This window comes from Stegostoma tigrinum, chromosome 36 (genome assembly GCF_030684315.1).
Source record: "Stegostoma tigrinum isolate sSteTig4 chromosome 36, sSteTig4.hap1, whole genome shotgun sequence".
Classification (NCBI taxonomy): Eukaryota; Metazoa; Chordata; class Chondrichthyes; order Orectolobiformes; family Stegostomatidae; genus Stegostoma; species Stegostoma tigrinum.
Genome location: NC_081389.1, coordinates 11,722,244 through 11,740,405, shown reverse-complemented (window position 1 = coordinate 11,740,405; position 18,162 = coordinate 11,722,244). Strand labels below are relative to the sequence as shown.

Sequence of the window (18,162 nt, the reverse complement as noted above, 5' to 3'; positions counted from 1 at the left end):
GAGAGAAGGCTTATGCTCAGACCATTGAACTCACTAGTTAGGCTGAAACTGGTGTGCTTAGTGCATACTACCTTGTAACAGAGAAAAGCTACAGATGAGCACATTTGCAGGAAAGCTGAATTCCAAGTATGAGAAAAATTGGATAAACTGGGTTTATTTTCTTTGGCACAGTGGAGGCTGGAAAACATTTAATTGGAGGCATATAAAATTATGAAGACTCAAAATGGAATGGGTGGGAAGGATGCAACTCCTATAGCAGAGGTCAATTACCAGGGGTCATTGATTTAAAACATTTTGTGGATGAAGTTGAGGATGAATCTTTTCACCAACAGGAACTTATTGCCTGATAGGATCATAAAAGAAATCTTTGTTACATTTGAGAAACATTTGGATACACCCGTGACATACCATCACCTACAGACTAAAGTTGGAAGGTGAAATTTGATTAAGTAGCATGGAAGTCAAACAACTTGCTTCTGTGCCAGAAGTCTTCCTATCTTTCTGCGTAAACCTTTTATTCTAGAATGACGAAGCAGGAGTATTCTAGCTAGCTGGCAGTCAATAATATTTTTCCCCCATTATTGACCAAAATATTATACGTATTTTCATCTACTGAAAATGAGGGAAGTACTTCAAAGAAATGGAATATACAGTGAGAAGAGATCACTAATCATAAGGCATTCCAAATTGGAATGCAGAAAAGGCAGGCTTGCAATTTGTACAGAACCTTTCACAAAATGCTTTACAGTTCAACTTGAAGTATCACTTATCTTGTAACATTTCAAAGGTATCTAGAGGAGTACATGAATGGAAACAGTTCAGAGGGATAAAGGGCCAAGCACTAGAGAGCAGGAAGAGAATAATTTAGGATGTCTGATCCAACTGCCCATATTGACCAAAGGGTCTGTATCCCTCCTGGATAACTCTACAAGTCTATAAAATTGAACTCATCACATTGTTAATTGAATGCCAATCACACACTTAGTACAGATTGATGGTATGAATATCTAAGGCTCATGGCTTATCCGACCATCAATCCTTCTGCATTGGGCAAAACAAGGACTACACCTCAAAATGGAGTAAAAGGCACAGATTTCGCATATTATTTCACTTATTCATCTATTCTTGAACATTCCTGGTGCACTCCTAAATTCTAAACCGAGATCACAATAGTGTGTCCATATGTCCCATAACAGTTGGCTGTCGTGTGAATCCACAGGATACTGACTGCGGTGTGCTAAAGGAAAAAAAAATCAAGTGATTAGGAAGACAACATTGGAGGGAGCACTCACCAAGAAGGTGCTCCATTTATTTGATGCTTCATCCAGTCTCAAAATATGCACCATATGCAGCAATACGTAATATGTTGTTGATGATACCTTGTTCCAAAAAAAAATGACAAAGTCCCACGTTTTTATTGAATGAAATCTTGCTTTTGAGGTGCAAACTCTCAAATCCCATTCTGCTTCTATCCTTGTCATCTGAGAAGGCCTCAAGGTAATACATATCATTGATTTTAGACCTTCACTCACATGGGGTTTCCCCATGGCTCACTGGTGCTAACATTAGTCTTCAGACTGTTTTAAAGGAGAAAGAAGCCAGGAGAAAAGGAATCTTAATCATGGGGGAGGGGGGAATTTGCTTTAAAAGACAAGTCAATAACTACAGAACACGACCATGAAAATGCAGGTAATCAAGTGGCCAATGAATATATGGGCAGAGCGGCAACTCAACAGTTAGCAACGCTACCTCACTGTGCAAGTGACCCAAATTTGATTCCAGCCCTGAGCAACTGGAATTCTTCCCACATTTCCTCCAGCTGCTCTGGTTTCCTTCCACAGTCCAAAGATGTGCAGGTTAGGTGAACTGGCTGTGCTAAATTGCCCACAGTGCCCAGGGATATGGAGGTTAGGTGAGTTAGCCTTGCGAAATGCAAGGTCACAAGGACAGAGTAAGGGCTGGATGCATTTCGGAGGGCCAGCATGGACTCGATGGGATGAATGGCCTGCTTCCACACTGTAGGGATTCTATGGTGATATCCAGAGTTGTTACCTTAAACAGCAGTCTAGTGAACGCTGCCCAAAACTTTTCCTGGGGTAATACTATTTTGGTGCTTTAGACTTCAAGGTGACCGCAGACTGAAAATCAGGGAGGGGCAGGTAACCTAATAAAAGTTTAAGGTCATGACAGGCATAGATAAGATGAATAGCAAAGGTCTTTTCCCTAAGGAATTCAAAATTAGTGGGCATATTTTTAAGGGGAGAGAAAAAAGGAAAGATATAAAAGGAGCCCAATGGGCAACATTTTCACTCGGATGGTGGTTCATATGTGGAATGAACTGCCAGATGAGGTAGGAGATGCAGACACAATTACAACATTTAAAAGACATTTGGGTAATTACACGAATAAGAAATGTTTGGAGGGATTATGGGCTAAGTCCAGGCAGGTGGGACTTGTTTAGTTTGGAAAAAAAATGGTTGGCATAGACTGGTTGTGCCGAAGAGTCTGTTTATGTGGTGTATGACTGTACGAATTAAGAGCAGGAGTTGGACACTCACTAAAAGGGAAGGTGATGGAACAAAGATATTGTCGCTGAACTAAATCTCTCATTGTTAACAAGGTGTAGAGCTGGAGGAGCACAGCAGGCCAAGCAGCATTAGAGGAGCAGGAAAGCTGACGTTTCGGGTCTGGATCCTTCTTCAGAAATTTCTGAAGAAGGGTCTAGGCCCGAAGCGTCAGCTTTCCCACTCCTCTGATGCCGCTTGGCCTGCTGTGCTCATCCAGCTCTACACCTGGTTATCTCAGATACTCCAGCATTTGCAGTTCCTACTATCGCCACTAATCTTTCATTCAATCACGTGGGGGATGCAGGAAATGTTCTAGGTACTTAGTTCAAATCTCTATAATTCAATAAAAATCTGGAATTGAAAGTCTAGTGATGTCTATGAAACCACTGTCAACTGTTAATGAACCAGTTTGTTTTTTTTAAATTTCCTTCAGGAAAGGAAATCTGCTTATGTTTGTTTAATCTCTGGTCGACAAGTAACTTCAAATCCACAGCTAACTGCTGGACTTATAAAAAGGGCCATCTGAAAATGGTCTAGCAAGTCACTCAGTTCAAGGACAACTGGGTCCAGCCAGTGATATCCACATCCTATGAATGATTTTTAAGAAGCCACTTGACCCTGCTCCACCATTCAGTAAGATCATGGCAAACTCAACTCCACCCTAGTCTTGCCCACTCTCAATAACCTATCGTTCCCTTGCTCATCAAGAAGTCAATCTACCTCTGCCTTAAGAACACTCAATTTTTAAAAAGGATTTTTACAAACAACTGCGATAAAATATATCACTAGCATTTCAGAATATTCAGGAGGTTTTGCTCTTCAAATGGGTTTGAAAAGGAGAGAGAGTCAAGTTTGGACTTCAATGAAAAAGGCAGGGTTTTACCCCAAAGAAAGAAACCCTACCGTGCAGAAACAAAAAAAAAGCCATTCAACCCACTCAGTCTGCACTGACCCTCCAAAGAGAATCCAACCCAAACCCAGCCTATTCCTGTAACACTACATTTACCATGGATAATCCACATCATCTTTGGATTGTGGGAAGGAAATCCACACAGACATAGGGAGCATGTGCAAACTCTATACTGACAGTTACCCATGGCTGGAATCGAACCCAGCTCCCGTGCACTGTGAGGCAATAGTGCTAATCACTGAGCCTCCAAACCAGCCAGGTTTTCTCAAGTTTTTTTTTGACAGCAACATCCAGGCCTCAGAAAGTAGTCATGATTAGGGCATAACCACCAATTTACTGAAAAACAAACATTTGTTGGGGGGGAGGGGGGGGGGTCTCTCAGCTATCAGAAAATCAGTCCTAACTTCACAGCAGCCACTGCTATGTCACAGACAAGGGCCTTAACATCTCATCTCATGACCACACTGGAAGTCAAGAGATTCAAAGCTTGGAAACCCAGGTTTAATTTGTGGTCCCAAACCAGGAGCAAAATAAAGGCCTGGCAAATGGAGAGAGAACAGTTATTGCATATTCATCCATGCATCTCTGGATATAAAATGATTCCTTCTCCGCCAATCCTAGCAAAGTGTTAAGTTTCATTATAGTGACTGCAGCACCGTGGAAGTCAAAACAAAATACGTTCACAAAATCAAAATAAAAGAAAATAACATGCAGTCAGCTGCTTTGTGACCTAAAGTTACTGCAAGTTACTTACGTGGTCCGTAAAAGCAGAGCTTTCTCTTGGGCCAAGTGCCAAAAAAAATGGGTGGCTTTTGACCAGTTCAGTACAGACTCGATGGGCTGAAAAGCCTGTGCGCCTCAATGATGTGAAGATAACATTCAAAGCATAGCACGGAAAGATGCTGCATCGTTTGTGTGTGGGGTCTTCAGGCACCTGCGGCTGAGTCATACACATTTCCACATGACATCTTAAAATAACCGTGAAGTCACTTCCTTCAGCTGAATCCCAGCTGACCAGACAAGATTAAGTTGTGGCCAACAGTAAACTATTACCATTCAGATGAAGAATCACTGAGCTCAAAATATCAACTTGCTTCCTTCCCACAGATTCTACCAGGCCTGCTGAGTTTCTGTTTTTGCTCCAGGTCTCTAAACTAAGCAGAAATCTGTTTATTTTGATGTCACCATTACTAGCCACACCATCTTCAATCTACAGAAGTCTCAATCTGTCTGAAATTAGTACAAAGCTCCTCGCTGATAAACTTGAATCCTCAGTGATTTTGCCACTGTCAGCATAAACAAAATGCTCTCACACAATAATTATGGCTTAGCATATCAAAAAAGACAAACAGGGTCTTTGATGCTCAAGTGAGCTGCCTTCGGGGCAATTAGGGATGAGCAATAAATGCTGCCTAGCCAGGTGATGCCTTCATCTTGTTAATGAATACAAAAAGACTACTTCACATGGTCAAAAAAGTTATTAGATCTTTGCTTTTAAACAAGGTCACTTTTAAAAATATTTCAACAATACTTTGCATAGTGTTGTAAAGTTGGGTAGAGTACCTGTGGTTTGGGAGGCAGGAAGTGAGAACTTGGCGGTTGTAAAATGCTGGGGGTGGGGGGGGGCGGAGAAGAAACCATTGTGTGGTCCCTTTAAAAAGATTTTTATTCTAATATGTTTGGACAATAATGAAAAAAATACGTCTGACAGCAGCAGCTTGTAAACTTGCAAATACATAGACGGCACCCCAAATTGAAATATCTGTATCAAGAGGACATATAGTTAGAGGCCAAGCAGCAGCTTTTTAAAACCAAGGCAACAGGTTTTGGATTTAGCCCATCAATTTGAACCAGGCACTTAGATACTAAAAACCAATTAAAATTAAATCTGATAGGAGTGGTTCTACGTTGTCAAAACTATGGTAAGAAATTTCTTAGGTCATCAGGGTATAAAAGAGAGAGACACTTAGGGCAAAATCCAGGGAGCTAAGTGCCATCTGCCAGAATTAACAGCCATCAGCTCTAGAGAGAATCACCGACTTTCACAGACTCCTCTACGTCTTAGAAAAACCACCATCTAAAAGAACAAAGGGACCCACGGCAAAACTAGTGAATATTCCTGACAGAAAAATCGAGAAAGGCACAGAGCATTCTGGAAGACGCATAACCCAGCTGTAATGTTGAGTGACTAAACTAATTTTTTTTTAAAATGTTATTTCATATAAAAGTAGGAGCTGCATTTATTGGAACAGCATAGACTCTTGTTTTATTAAGGAATAGTTAGTAGTTAGAAAGTGTTTATCTGGTTTGTTAATAGTTCAGATTATTTATCTAACTCCAACAGTGAATAAATTAATTGTTACGTGGTTGGTTGGTGTGTGTGTGCGCGTGTATGTATGTGGGGGGGGGGGGGGGGGGGAGTGGGGGGGTTGTGTGTGTGGGTGGGGTGTGTGTGGATCACGGGTTTCTTTTATTTAACCTCTAGAACTTGCTGAAAGGCAGGAGGCACCACGTCCCATACTCCTTTTATAGATCATACGGCACGGTATTCCTCTGAGGGTTTCAGTTTTAGTTCTCAGGGGAGGTGGGGGTGTCAATCTACGCTTTATAACTGATTGGGCTCATATCTGAGATTGGAACGAATCGGATTTCAATAGGATTTGAACAAATCTGGACCAATTTGGGGAACAGTCCCAGCAGATTTAAATCAGATCTGGGAAGCACTGCCTAGGTCTTTAAGAAGAAAAAAAAACTTAGCAGAAAATCTGTCTAATTTTGGTTGGTTGTTGCTGGTTAAATCAAAGAAAAAAAAAGTGGGGAAATGGTTCTCAACATTGCTGAAGAGGTTTTAAGGTCAAAAGAGGTTTCCCACATTTGCCAAGAAAGTTTGGAAAGACCATTTTTAAAAAAAAAGGACACTTTCAGAATGAGCAGACAGCCTAAAAGAGTGTATAAACTAAGGATAAAAACATAAAAGCATTTAAATTTACCAATCACGCAATATTATTGTTGGTGCTTTATCATGAGATGAAAACAAAATGTTTATGCAAGATAGAAACCAGTACTGTTCAATGTTATATATAGAATTAGTATGAAATGTGTAACTCTAGATTAATGAGCTGTGTATCTAGTAATATAATGGAGTTAAGGCTTTAAAAAGAAGCCATCTTTTCATAATTATGGTTTTTTTTTATAAAAAGCAGGTGTTGCGAAGTTGGGTGGAGCACTTATGGTTTGGGAGGCCAGAATTTAGAATTTCGTGTTTTAAAATGCTACAAGGGAAAGCATTGCATGGTACCTTTAAAAGATTTTTTAAAAGGTCTAAGAGCAGCAGCTTGAAAGTTTGCAAGTATACAGAGAGCACCCAAACTGAAACATTTGTATCCAAAGGCCAAGAACAAGTTTCAAAATTAGCCAATTTGAACCAGTTTAACCAAACTAAGTCTTAATAGGGGCTTATGCGTTAAATAACAATCCCACAAGGGAATTTGGTATTAATGAAGGAAGCAAATTGAAGAAAGGTGCCCAAGACCAAATCGTAGAGTTTGAGTTTGATTTTACTTATCGTGTGTACTAAGATACAAAGCATTGTTTTGCATGTTATACAGGCTGATCGTACCAAAGTGCATCAGAATGGCAGAACAGAGTGTAGAATAGTGTCACAGTTGCAGAGAAGGTGGAAAGGGAGCGATCAACATTAACATTTGAGAGGTCCATTCAAAAGTCTGATAACAGTGAGGAAGAAGCTGTTCTTGAATCTGTTCATACACCTATTCAACCTTTTATCTCTTCTGCCCAACACAGCATAGAGCCAAGGTCAGGGGGTGAAGGTCTTTGCTATGTTTGGGTGCTTTCTCAACGCATTGGGAAGTGTGAGTGATAATGAGAACTACAGATGTTGGAGAATCCAAGAGTACAAAGTGTGGAGCTGGATGAACACAGCAGGCCAAGCAGCATCTCAGGAGCATTGGGAAGTGTAACTGGAGTCAGTGGAAGGAAGGCTGGCTTGTGAGATGAACCAGGTCATGACTCTGTAGTTTGTGACCTTTGGAAGAGAACTTGCCACGCCATGATGCATCTGGATAGGATCCTTTCCATGGTGCTTTATAAGAATTGGTAAGAGTCTTCATGACTTGCCAAATTTCTTTAGTCTCCTGATGAAGTAGAGGTGCTGTTGGGCTTTCTTGGCCATCACGTTCACATGGGTGTGCCAGGACAGAATGCTGGCTATCATCACTGCCAGGAACTTGACGTTCGACCTTCCCGACCTCAGCACCATTGCTGCAGACGGGGCATGCTCTCTATAAATCACAGGAACAGGCCCAATAGGCTAATTTTGGAAAACAAGAATCAGTTGAATTCTGAACTTCATCAACGGTCCATTGTAACCAGAAATGCAAAGTAGGTTTACCACGTGAGTAAATCAATCCAGAATACAGCAAAGATTTCCTTAAGACCATAAGACATAGGAGTGGAAGTTAGGCCATTGGCCCATCAAGTCCACTCCGCCATTTAAATCATGGCTGATGGGCATTTCAACACCACTTCCCTGCACTCTCCCTGTAGCCCTGGATTCCTTCCGCGATCAAGAATTTGTTGATCTCTGCCTTGAAGGCATCCAATGTCCCAGCCTCCACTGCACTCTGTGGCAATGAATTCTACAAGCCCACCACTCTCTGGCTGAAGAAATGTCATGTCATCTCATTTCAGTTTTAAAATTTACCCCCTCTAATTTTAAGGCTGTGTCCACGGGTCCTAGTCTCCCCGCCTAATGGAAACAACTTCCTAGCGTCCACCCCTTCTAAACCATACATTATCTTGTAAGTTTCTATTAGATTTCTCCTCAACCTTCTAAACTCTAATCAGTACAATCCCAGGATCCTTAGCCGTTCATCATACATTAAACCTACCATTCCAGGGATCATCTGTGAGAATTTCCACTGGACGTGCTCCAGGGCTAGTATGTCCTTCCTGAGGTGTGGGGCCCAAAATTGGACACAGTATTCTAAATAGGGCCTAACTAGAGCTTTATTACGCCTCAAGCACAATCGCTGCTTTTATATTCCGACCCTCTTGGAGATAAACGACAACATTACATTCGCTTTCTTAATTACGGACTCTACCTGCAAGTTAACCTTTAATGGACCAACACTCCCAGATCCCTTCTTACTTCTGCTTTGCAAATTTTCTCACCATTTCGAAAATAGTCCAAGCCTGTACTCTTTTTCCCCCCCAAAGTACAAAACCTCACATTGAATTTCAGCCATTTCCTGGACCACTCTCCTAAACTGTCTAATCTTTCTGCAGCTTCCCCACCTCCTCAGTATTACCTGCCTGTCCACCTATCTTCGTATCATCGGCAAACTTCGTCAGAATGCCCCCAGTCCCTTCATCCAGATCATTAATATATAAGGTGAACAGCTGCGGCCCACCACTTGTCACCGGTTGCCATTCCGATAAAGAGCCTTTTATCTCAACTCTCTGCCTTCTGTCAGATAGCCAATCCTCAATCCAAGCCAGTAGCTCACCTTGAACACCATGGGCCTCACCTTGCTCAGCAGCCTCCCGTGAAGCACCGTATCAAAAAGGCCTTTTGGAAGTCTAGATAGATAACATCTACTGGGTTTCCCTGGTCTAACCTACTTGTTATCTCTTCAAAGAATTCTAACAGGTTTGTCAGGCACGACCTCCCCTTACTAAAACCTTGCTGACTTGTTTTAATCTGACCCTGCACTTCCAGGAATTTAGAAATCTCATCCTTGACAATGGATTCTAGAATTTTACCAACTACCGAGGTTAGGCTAATCTGCCTATAATTTCCACCTTTTGTCTTGATCCTTTCTTAAGCAAAGGGGGTTACAACAGCAAGTTTCCAGTCATCTGGGACTTTCCCAGACTACAGTGACTTTTGAAAGACTTTCATAAGCAAAAACTAGTGGGTGAGCCATTTTGCAAAACATAATTGCCTAAAGTTGTAGCAGATAATTGCTCAGGCATTAGCAACAGACCCAGTCAAAATAGCAAATTTCCAGAAACTCATTATCAAAATAAAAGCAATTACCAATTACAGAACATCTGCAATATGGATGAGGCACCCATTAATTTCAATATGCCTAGCAATCAAACAGTGAAGTGGACAGTTTTAAAAACCCTCCCAATGAAATTTGCAAAATGAGAAGTCCCTAAATATTTAACATTCATTTAGCTAACCTGCAATGAAATTGAAGTCTATAGTATTTTTCTAACAATTAACCTTAAAATCAAAATGCTGCCCAAGAGTGTTTTGTTTTTGAGTATAGCCATGATAGATTTTGAATGAAAGTGGTTGAAGTAAAGTTATGGACCAGAAAAGTGTGTAGAATAGTTGTCTTAGCAGCCTACACAACAATTATAGGTCAACATTTTCACATCTCAAATAACTGACAAGATCAAAAGGCACCTATGCAGAAATACGCTCACATTACAGTTATAACAGAAGGTCTATCGTTCGTATACTTTGAATGAATTCCTCAACAAGCCATTCAAGGATTTTGTTTGTATCAAATTGAAAGAGGCTAAACCTTCAAAAAGAGTGAAAATGTGCCTGCTGTCCACAGTTTGTTCAAAAACATGCATAATATTCAAATCAAAGGACAGTAAGATAATTTGATTTGGAAGGATGAGTCTGAACATACGCACCAAATCTGACCTAGAGGCTCCTTACAACTGTCATAATCAAATTAATTTGAGTCAATTTGACTAACACTTTGCATCAAATGCCAATACATTTGATATATTCGTAAATGCTTTAATTGTGGTTAGAAGGTTTTTTTGAAATGAACGTATTCAATAACAAGTGCCCACTTTAAGTTAGTGTGAAATTCTGTTTATTTTTCCCAATATAATAACCACCCACAGAAGTTGTTCACATGTTATACTTGGTGTAAAAATCAGACACTGTTTCTGGATGTTTCAAATGTCACCATATAGGCCACTATCTGCAATTCCTTCAAGGCATCACATCAGTAATAATGCATTTCAAGAGGGGGTGACTATACAATGATCAGAAGTGGAAAACCGCATTGTTAGATGAAACGCTGCCATATCAAAGACACGGCAGAATGAAACAATTAATCCTAAACAGCAACATCAGACACAGCTCCCAGCTTATCAGCGAGCAATTACTGCTGCCTCAAACTCTATCTGACCAGGAAAAGCATTAGGAGCCAACATTAGCATTGCAGAGATAAAGCTGTATCAAGACAAAGTAAGGGTTTCTTTCCTGTTCGTGTCTTCCTGAAGCCCCAAGTCATTTTACATCCAAATCAAATACTTGTGAAGCCTAGTCACTGTTGCAATGTGGGAAATACTTCAGCCAGTTTTCAACCAACAAAATTGCAGAACACCTCCGCTCAGTTCGCAACAAACAACTGCACCTCCCAGTTGCAAACCATTTCCACTCCCCCTCCCATTCTCTTGATGACATGTCCATCATGGGCCTCCTGCACTGCCACAATGATGCCACCCGAAGGTTGCAGGAACAGCAACTCATTCCGCCTGGGAACCCTGCAGCCATATGGTATCAATGTGGACTTCACCAGTTTCAAAATCTCCCCTTCCCCTACTGCATCCCTAAACCAGCCCAGTTCATCCCCTCCCCCAACTGCACCACACAACCAGCCCAGCTCTTTCCCCCCCCCCCCACTTCATCCCAAAACCAGTCCAACCTGTCTCTGCCTCCCTAACCAGTTCTTCCTCTCACCCATCGCCGCACCCCCATCTACCTACTAACCTCATCCCACCTCCTTGACCTGTCCGTCTTCCCTGGACTGACCTATCCCCTCCCTACCTATACTCTCTCCACCTATCTTCTTTTCTCTCCATCTTCGGTCCACCTCCCCCTCTCTCCCTATTTATTCCAGCTCCCTCTCCGATGAAGGGTCTAGGCCCGAAACGTCAGCTTTTGTGCTCCTGAGATGCTGCTTGGCCTGCTGTGTTCATCCAGCCTCACGTTTTATTATCTTAAAATTCCCAAACTGTCTTTTTTTGATTGTGTTTGAGGAATAAATAAATATTAACCACAATACCAGGAAGAACTTGGTTTCTCTACTTCTTTCGGCATCTGTTATGGCATATGAGACAGAGTTGATGGGTACAAGCTTAGATTTAGTTCAATGCATGTCCTCAGGTATCTTATCCATAATCGGACACTTGTCACAAATCAAAATGAGCGATAATGATTTTCTGACTGGTTGCTGTCAATTGGGATTCACCCATTGGCTACAGGTACCCCGAAATGATGGGTGCTTGTTCAAATTTTCCCAGACACCCAAGACAACAAATGGTATGGTTAAGTTCTTGGCATCAAGTGTTTGCTTAGGGGTAAAAATAAAAGAGCGCTTGAGTATCACCAATTCAAGTTGAGACAGACTCTACCCTCCTGTATATTTACGATCAGTGGTTGATGGGAAGATTCCGAGAGCCTGACACTTAATGTTTGCCAATACTCATCTCCTGAACTTGGGCTTGCCGAGCTCTCTTCCAACACCTCCACATCCGAGGCCAAAGACCTCACTACAAACTAAGTCAAACTCTCTCTTCGATAATGGCTCGGCTATAAATGGCCCTCACCAACTAAATTGGATGGCCAACCTTAAAAAAGGATACTAACTTATTGGATGTAACTTGCCATGCTGTCAATTTATTCTTGCTCTTCAATGCAGAAAAGAATCGTACTGAGATGCTCATCAAAAGTGCATAACATTATCCTTCCAAAGACATGTGAAGGATTTGAAATAATCAAGACAAATTATTACTTAAATTGACACCAATTTAAGATTTTATCGACATCAGTTTTAGAGGGCTCTTGGGGTGCAGGGGCAGCCTCTGAGCCAGTGTAATGGGAGACTGGCTCAAGTCTCCACCTGTTCTAGAAATACGTAATAATATCACTGATAAAGTGTGGAGCTGGATGAACACAGCAGGCCAAGCAGCATCTCAGGAGCACAAAAGCTGACGTTTTGGGCCTAGATGAAGGGTCTAGGCCCAAAATGTCAGCTTTTGTGCTCCTAAGGTGCTGCTTGGCCTGCTGTGTTCATCCAGCTCCACACTTCATTATCTTGGATTCTCCAGCATCTGCAGTTCCCATTATCACTAATAATATCACTGAACAGGTTGACTCAAGGAAAACATCTTAAGCTGAAGTCAGTTTTAACTATCCCAGACGAACCACTAGCCTAATTGATCACTTTCACAAGTGAATATGGCAATCACCAAAATGTATGCTGGTTGCTCAGAGTCAGTTATCACATTTTAATTCTGTTTGAACTAATAGATTGCTGTGAAAGTGATAACAATGTACTAAGTTATCCTGATAAAGCTAAGGTGCAAGTGAATAGCTATGCACAGACTCCGATGTAGCTCAAAACACTTTACAGGCACCTTTGGAACAAAAGCAGCCTACTTCATTTATTTCTCAGTCACCTGTTATGCACAAATCCCCCCCATCTTTAATGATGTTCATCATTTTGTAACACCATGTAACATTGTTAAGAATAAAGTCTGGCACTCTTGCATTGCAGCAACACAATGGTAACAGTATAAATGCATTAGGTTAACAATCTAATTTCATTGTGCAGTTCAGCATGAAGAATGAAATTCTTAGCAGCAGGGTCCTTCATTCTAGATTTGAATTCAAAGACAGTAGCATCACTCAGCCTCCCCAAACTCATGAGGTAGGGAAAGAGTGGACCCATATAATGGCATGACTACATGCATGAACCGCATTGGGTCAAAGCGATGCTGAGGACCCAGAAACAATTTAAAGAAACAGAGTTAAACATTTTTAAAAAGAGAGCCACAGATGCTGGAAATCAGAAACAAAAACAGACATTGCTGGAAAAACTAAGGAAAGGTCACTGAACCTGAAACGTTAACTGATTTCTCTCCAGGGATGTTGCCAACCTGCAGAGCTTTTCCAGCAACATTTGTTTTGGTTAAGGAAATATCAATTCTGTCACGGCCAAAAACCATCGTGTGTTCAAAATACTAACTGACATGTTTATTTGCTCCTTTGCCATTCCAGTCCAAGCCATTAAAGAATTTAGTCTAATTAGAATGAAAAGGCCAGAAGGGTCATGGCTTGCACCTGGTTAAGTTAAAGTTAAATGGGATGGCACAACATTGGTTTAATGTCCACTCATGATCCACTCTACCTGGCAAAAAAATCATCAGCAGGGGCTTTAGATTTTCTGTCCCAAGTACCAATTGTTTGGCCACAATGAAGGTGTGGCACCAGAAAGCAAATGCCCATTATACACCAATGAACTGCTCAACCAGGCATTAATAGGCACTAAGGCTGCACAAGAAAACTGCAGACGGTGGGTGGATACTGTGCACGACCTGCCCAGGCTTGCACCGACTCTTTTACTCAACAAAGTCAACATTCCAAAGCAAGTGGTCGCAGTTTGAAAAGAGGGTGGGTGCTGAATTTCAATTTTTTCTTGATTAGCCTGACGAGACCAGTTGTAATAAAGTTTTACAATGATGCGCCACCTGGGACTTGAACAAAAATTAAATTAGCAAAGATTATAATAGAAATTATGAGATGTTGTGGTGTAATGTAACCTGCAAGAATCAAAACTTAAATAGTCTTGGGAAATTTTTGAATGAATTCAACTATTTTAACCTTTGTAAACAATCTTTCCAAGGCCTCACTGCTGTGTTATCTGTGGCCTTCCCCCGTTACTACAAACAATATTTGCATTCCCTTTGACCTTTACTCCGAGTGCCTCCATCTGTCTAATTTGTTTGTTCTCCCCATTTGTCAACTAGATAAAAACCATGTTTTTCCACCACCCTTCAGTTCCGAAGAAGAGTCTGCTTCTCTCTCCACAAAATGCTGCTAGACCTCCTGAGTTTCTCCAACATTTTGGTTTTTACTATCTAGAACATTAGCCTAGGTCTCTGTCCAGTGGCATTATCGTCACACAACAGGCCACACAGCACACAAGACTGATACAATGGCACTGTTACAATATTGACAAGATATTTATGATAAGTACATGAATTGGAAAGGTTTGGAGGAGTGTGGGTCAGGAGCAGGCAGGTGGGGCTAGTTTAATTTGGGATTAATGTTTGGCACGAACCAAAACGTCTGTTTCTGTTCTGTATGACTCCATGATTCTATAAATGTCCTCCTGATTAACAATTAACAGTAATATACCTGGTGTACATACAGGCACATCAATATTAGAATAGTATTCTGACTTTACTAAGAACAACCACTTTATAGTACTAACTGTCTTTGGTTGTCAAAAATGCTACCAGCAGCAACCCACTAAATATCTGCACCATATGGAGCACAAGCATCAGAATGTGCCTCGTGTCCATGATACAAACACAAACAGCACATATTACTTGCAGAAGAGTAGCTTTGCAATGTTGTGGGGTGCCCGCAGATACCAGCTTTGTAACAAGATTATTGTACCCAACAACACAGGGGCAATCCATAACTAGATTCAAGTTGTCAACAAGACTGAGTATACACAGTATAAACAAGTCAAAATCATGCAAGAGAAATTGATCAGAAATATAAAGGATATCTAAAAAATATATAGGCACAGGAGATGGCCATTTTGCTCTTCAAGCCCAATCTAGCATTCCATTAGATCATCAGGCCTCAAGGAGGTTGATGCGCTCAGGCAGAACTCTGATGGTTAATGGAATCGTGGGAATAGCTGGGGGCTCGGAGCAGTATCAGAGGGGGACCCTGGCAGTTGGCAAGACTGAGGCACGGGGATCGAGAGATCAAGCCGAGTGTAAGATAGAGGCTAGTGGTCAGCGGCGAGACAGCAGTGCAGACACATGGAGATAGTAAGATCAAGCCCAGAGCAGGACAGACATCAAAGCTTCACTGGAAAAGTCCAGTGTGGAGCAACTTCAGGTGCATAGCTAAAGAAGGATTGTAATTTGGAACTTCTAACTTTATTTCTCATTTAAATACTTTATACCAGCAAAAACTGAAATGTTGGTCTTTTAACTTATTTCATTATTTTTCTACTTTTTAACCTAAAATTTTGTACCTAGGTACTTACCTTATCCCAAGACAAATTATGACACTAAACTTTTCACTGTACTCCTGTATTCCCATACTTGAGTATGTGACAATAAAACCTAATTAGAATGATCTAATCTACAATCTAACTTCATCTACTCATGTTGGTCCTTCAACCAGGTGTTTCATTTCACAACTTCAGGTTGTCTGAAAATGCTGCACAACAAACAGATAGGGGCCAAGACACAGGGAAGGAGCATCACCAATCTCATGGAGTAAACGACATTGGCCAGCAATTAGATAAATGTCATTCCCAGTATCTGCTCAGTGACAATCAAAGAAAGGCCCGCCTGGAAATTGGCAAAAGTGTTCAGTCAGTCTAGGTGCCTCTACAAACCCTGGCAACACTGTGCCAAGTACAGTTCCATATCTGTTAAAAACGAGAACAAAAGAATTGCAGATTCTGCAAATCACAAATTGCTGGAAAAGCTCAGCAGGTCTGGCAGCAGCTTTGGGGAGAAAGCAGAGTTAGCATTTCAGGTCAAGTGACCCTTCCTCAGAACTTTTTTCCCCAGTTACCAACAGTTCAGAGGAAGGGTCACTCGACCCAAAACATTAACTCTGCTTTCTCTGCACAGCTGCTGCCAGACCTGCTGAGCTTTCCCAGCAATTTCTGTTCTTGTGCCAGAGATCCTGGATTAGAACAAGATAACACTTAGCTGCTGTCCCTTCTCCATGAAACACCAATCCCTTGTCAAACAGGTGCCTGCTATAATGCTGCCTTGATTGAAACATGAGTAATATCTAAATATATTCAGAATTTATTCAAAGTCCAACAAGAACGGGAGTGGGGAGGGTGTTTGAAAAAAATAAGAGGGTTTTCACGCTAACGATCACTACTGCAGGGTGAAAAAAGGAAAAACAAAAGTCACGTTGCTTTAAGGGTGCATAGCTGTACAGTTGTCTAAGAATGTTTTCGATTCAACTATCAGGCAGCATTTGCTCTGCATTCCCACTACTTAATTGCATTCATTGTTTAATTATTATATATATTATTGCTGCATTATTTAATTGCATTCCCGCTATTTCGCCACACAGACCCACATCCCAGTTATCTTCAGCCCTTATCTCTTTCCATTCAAACAAAAGGCGGATCTCACTCACCCTGCATGCCATGGCCAGCTCGGGAGAAAACGCAAACCGAGATTTCCAACTTTTTCCACAAGAGTTAGCTGCTGACTCGCCGATCCTCTGAGTGTCTGACACACACACACACACACACACACACACACAAGGGCTCAACTGCACCCAGGCGTATGTTCCGGTTGACGCACAGACAGACACAGACACAGAGGGGGTGGGGGATGAGGAAAAAGGAATTGGGATTTATTGCAATCAACATGAACCAGTCACAGCCTTGCAGGAAGTCGAATAGACCCTCTTTATCCCGGTGATGTCACTACACTGGACTGACTTGCCCTTCATTGGTTGCCGAAAAGTCATAGTTTGAAGGAGTTCCTCGCCTACAAGTGGGTGGGTTTGTCTGGGTCACACTCTCTTTCTGTCCTCTTTCCTTTTTCAAACGTGAAAGTTAACCCCGCCTCTACATTGAGCCAACACAACCCATCCATGCTCGCTTTATGTAACCGAATACTTCTTCCATAAAGATGACTTGTATTCTGACCGTTGGCTCACAGGAAAGGAGGGGGGAGCTTAATTTTTATAACTGATGGGATTTCAATCGTAAATTCCATCCGGATTAGTGGGAGAAATGTGGAGCCTATCGTTCACCTCTCTCATTCTGTGTGGGGTGTGAATTCACATCCTTTTTTAAAAAAAAGTTATGCGCCCAGGTGAAATTGCTAGCAATAGATATAGTGGCTGCTTTTATCAGAAAGAATACACTTTAAATGTGAGCAACTTTTTTGGCTAAAGGGTTCTGCCAATCGAGCATCACCGTGTGCCTCGCCCGTCCTTTGGATGACTCTATGCCCAGTGCCTGTATAGCAGCATTGCAAAACTCCACAAGACTTATTCATTGATTTCTACAGCGCAGAAAATGCCCACTCGCGCCGGCACCGTAGTAACTACCAAACTAATCCTAAATTCCTGCAATTGTCCCATACCTTTGAAAGTTATGGTATTTGAAGGACTCATCTAATTTTTTTTTAAAGGTTGTAAGCTTTCCAGCCTCCACTTCCTTCCCGGGCAATGCATTCCCGCCACTCACCGAATACCAAATCCCCTCTGAATCTCCTGCCCCTTGTCCGAAAACTATGCCCTCTCCTGATTGACCCCCCTCAAGCAACAGGAACAGCTACTCTCCATTCACCTGGTCCATACCCCTCATAATCTTATACACTTTAATTATGTCCCCACCCCCTCTTTGTTTATGGTCTAAAGAAAACAAACCAAGCCTTCTAGGTCAATTTCTCCATCCCAGTGAACCTCCTCTATACTCGCTTCAATGTTATCACATTCTCCTTGAAGTGAGGTGACTACAACCGCACGCAGTTCTCCACTTGTGGCCTGACCAACACTCTGCACAACTTCAATATTACCTCCTCACTCTTACACTCATGGTTGTTTTTACTCACAGAGTGTGAGTCAGGATCAGATACATACCAACAGAAGGAGATTATTCAGACCCC

The 18,162-nt window shown here is 41.6% G+C and overlaps 1 protein-coding gene across 5 annotated transcripts in view; it reads right to left on the bottom strand.

Annotated features, from left to right (window-relative positions):
* LOC125446708 (CD276 antigen-like) overlaps positions 1-17,079 on the bottom strand; it is a 312,391-nt gene extending 295,312 nt beyond the window's left edge. The window contains exon 1 of one of the 5 annotated variants that reach the window (XM_059640089.1): positions 16,676-17,079. In XM_059640089.1, coding sequence (XP_059496072.1) covers positions 16,676-16,682 — 7 coding nt within the window. In that variant the 5' untranslated portion in view covers positions 16,683-17,079. Of the gene's footprint in view, positions 1-4,231; positions 4,380-16,675 lie in introns of those variants that run through there. The other 4 variants (XM_048520440.2, XM_048520439.2, XM_048520442.2 and 1 more) reach the window with 4 other exon arrangements.
* Between the last annotated feature and the right edge of the window lie 1,083 nt (positions 17,080-18,162).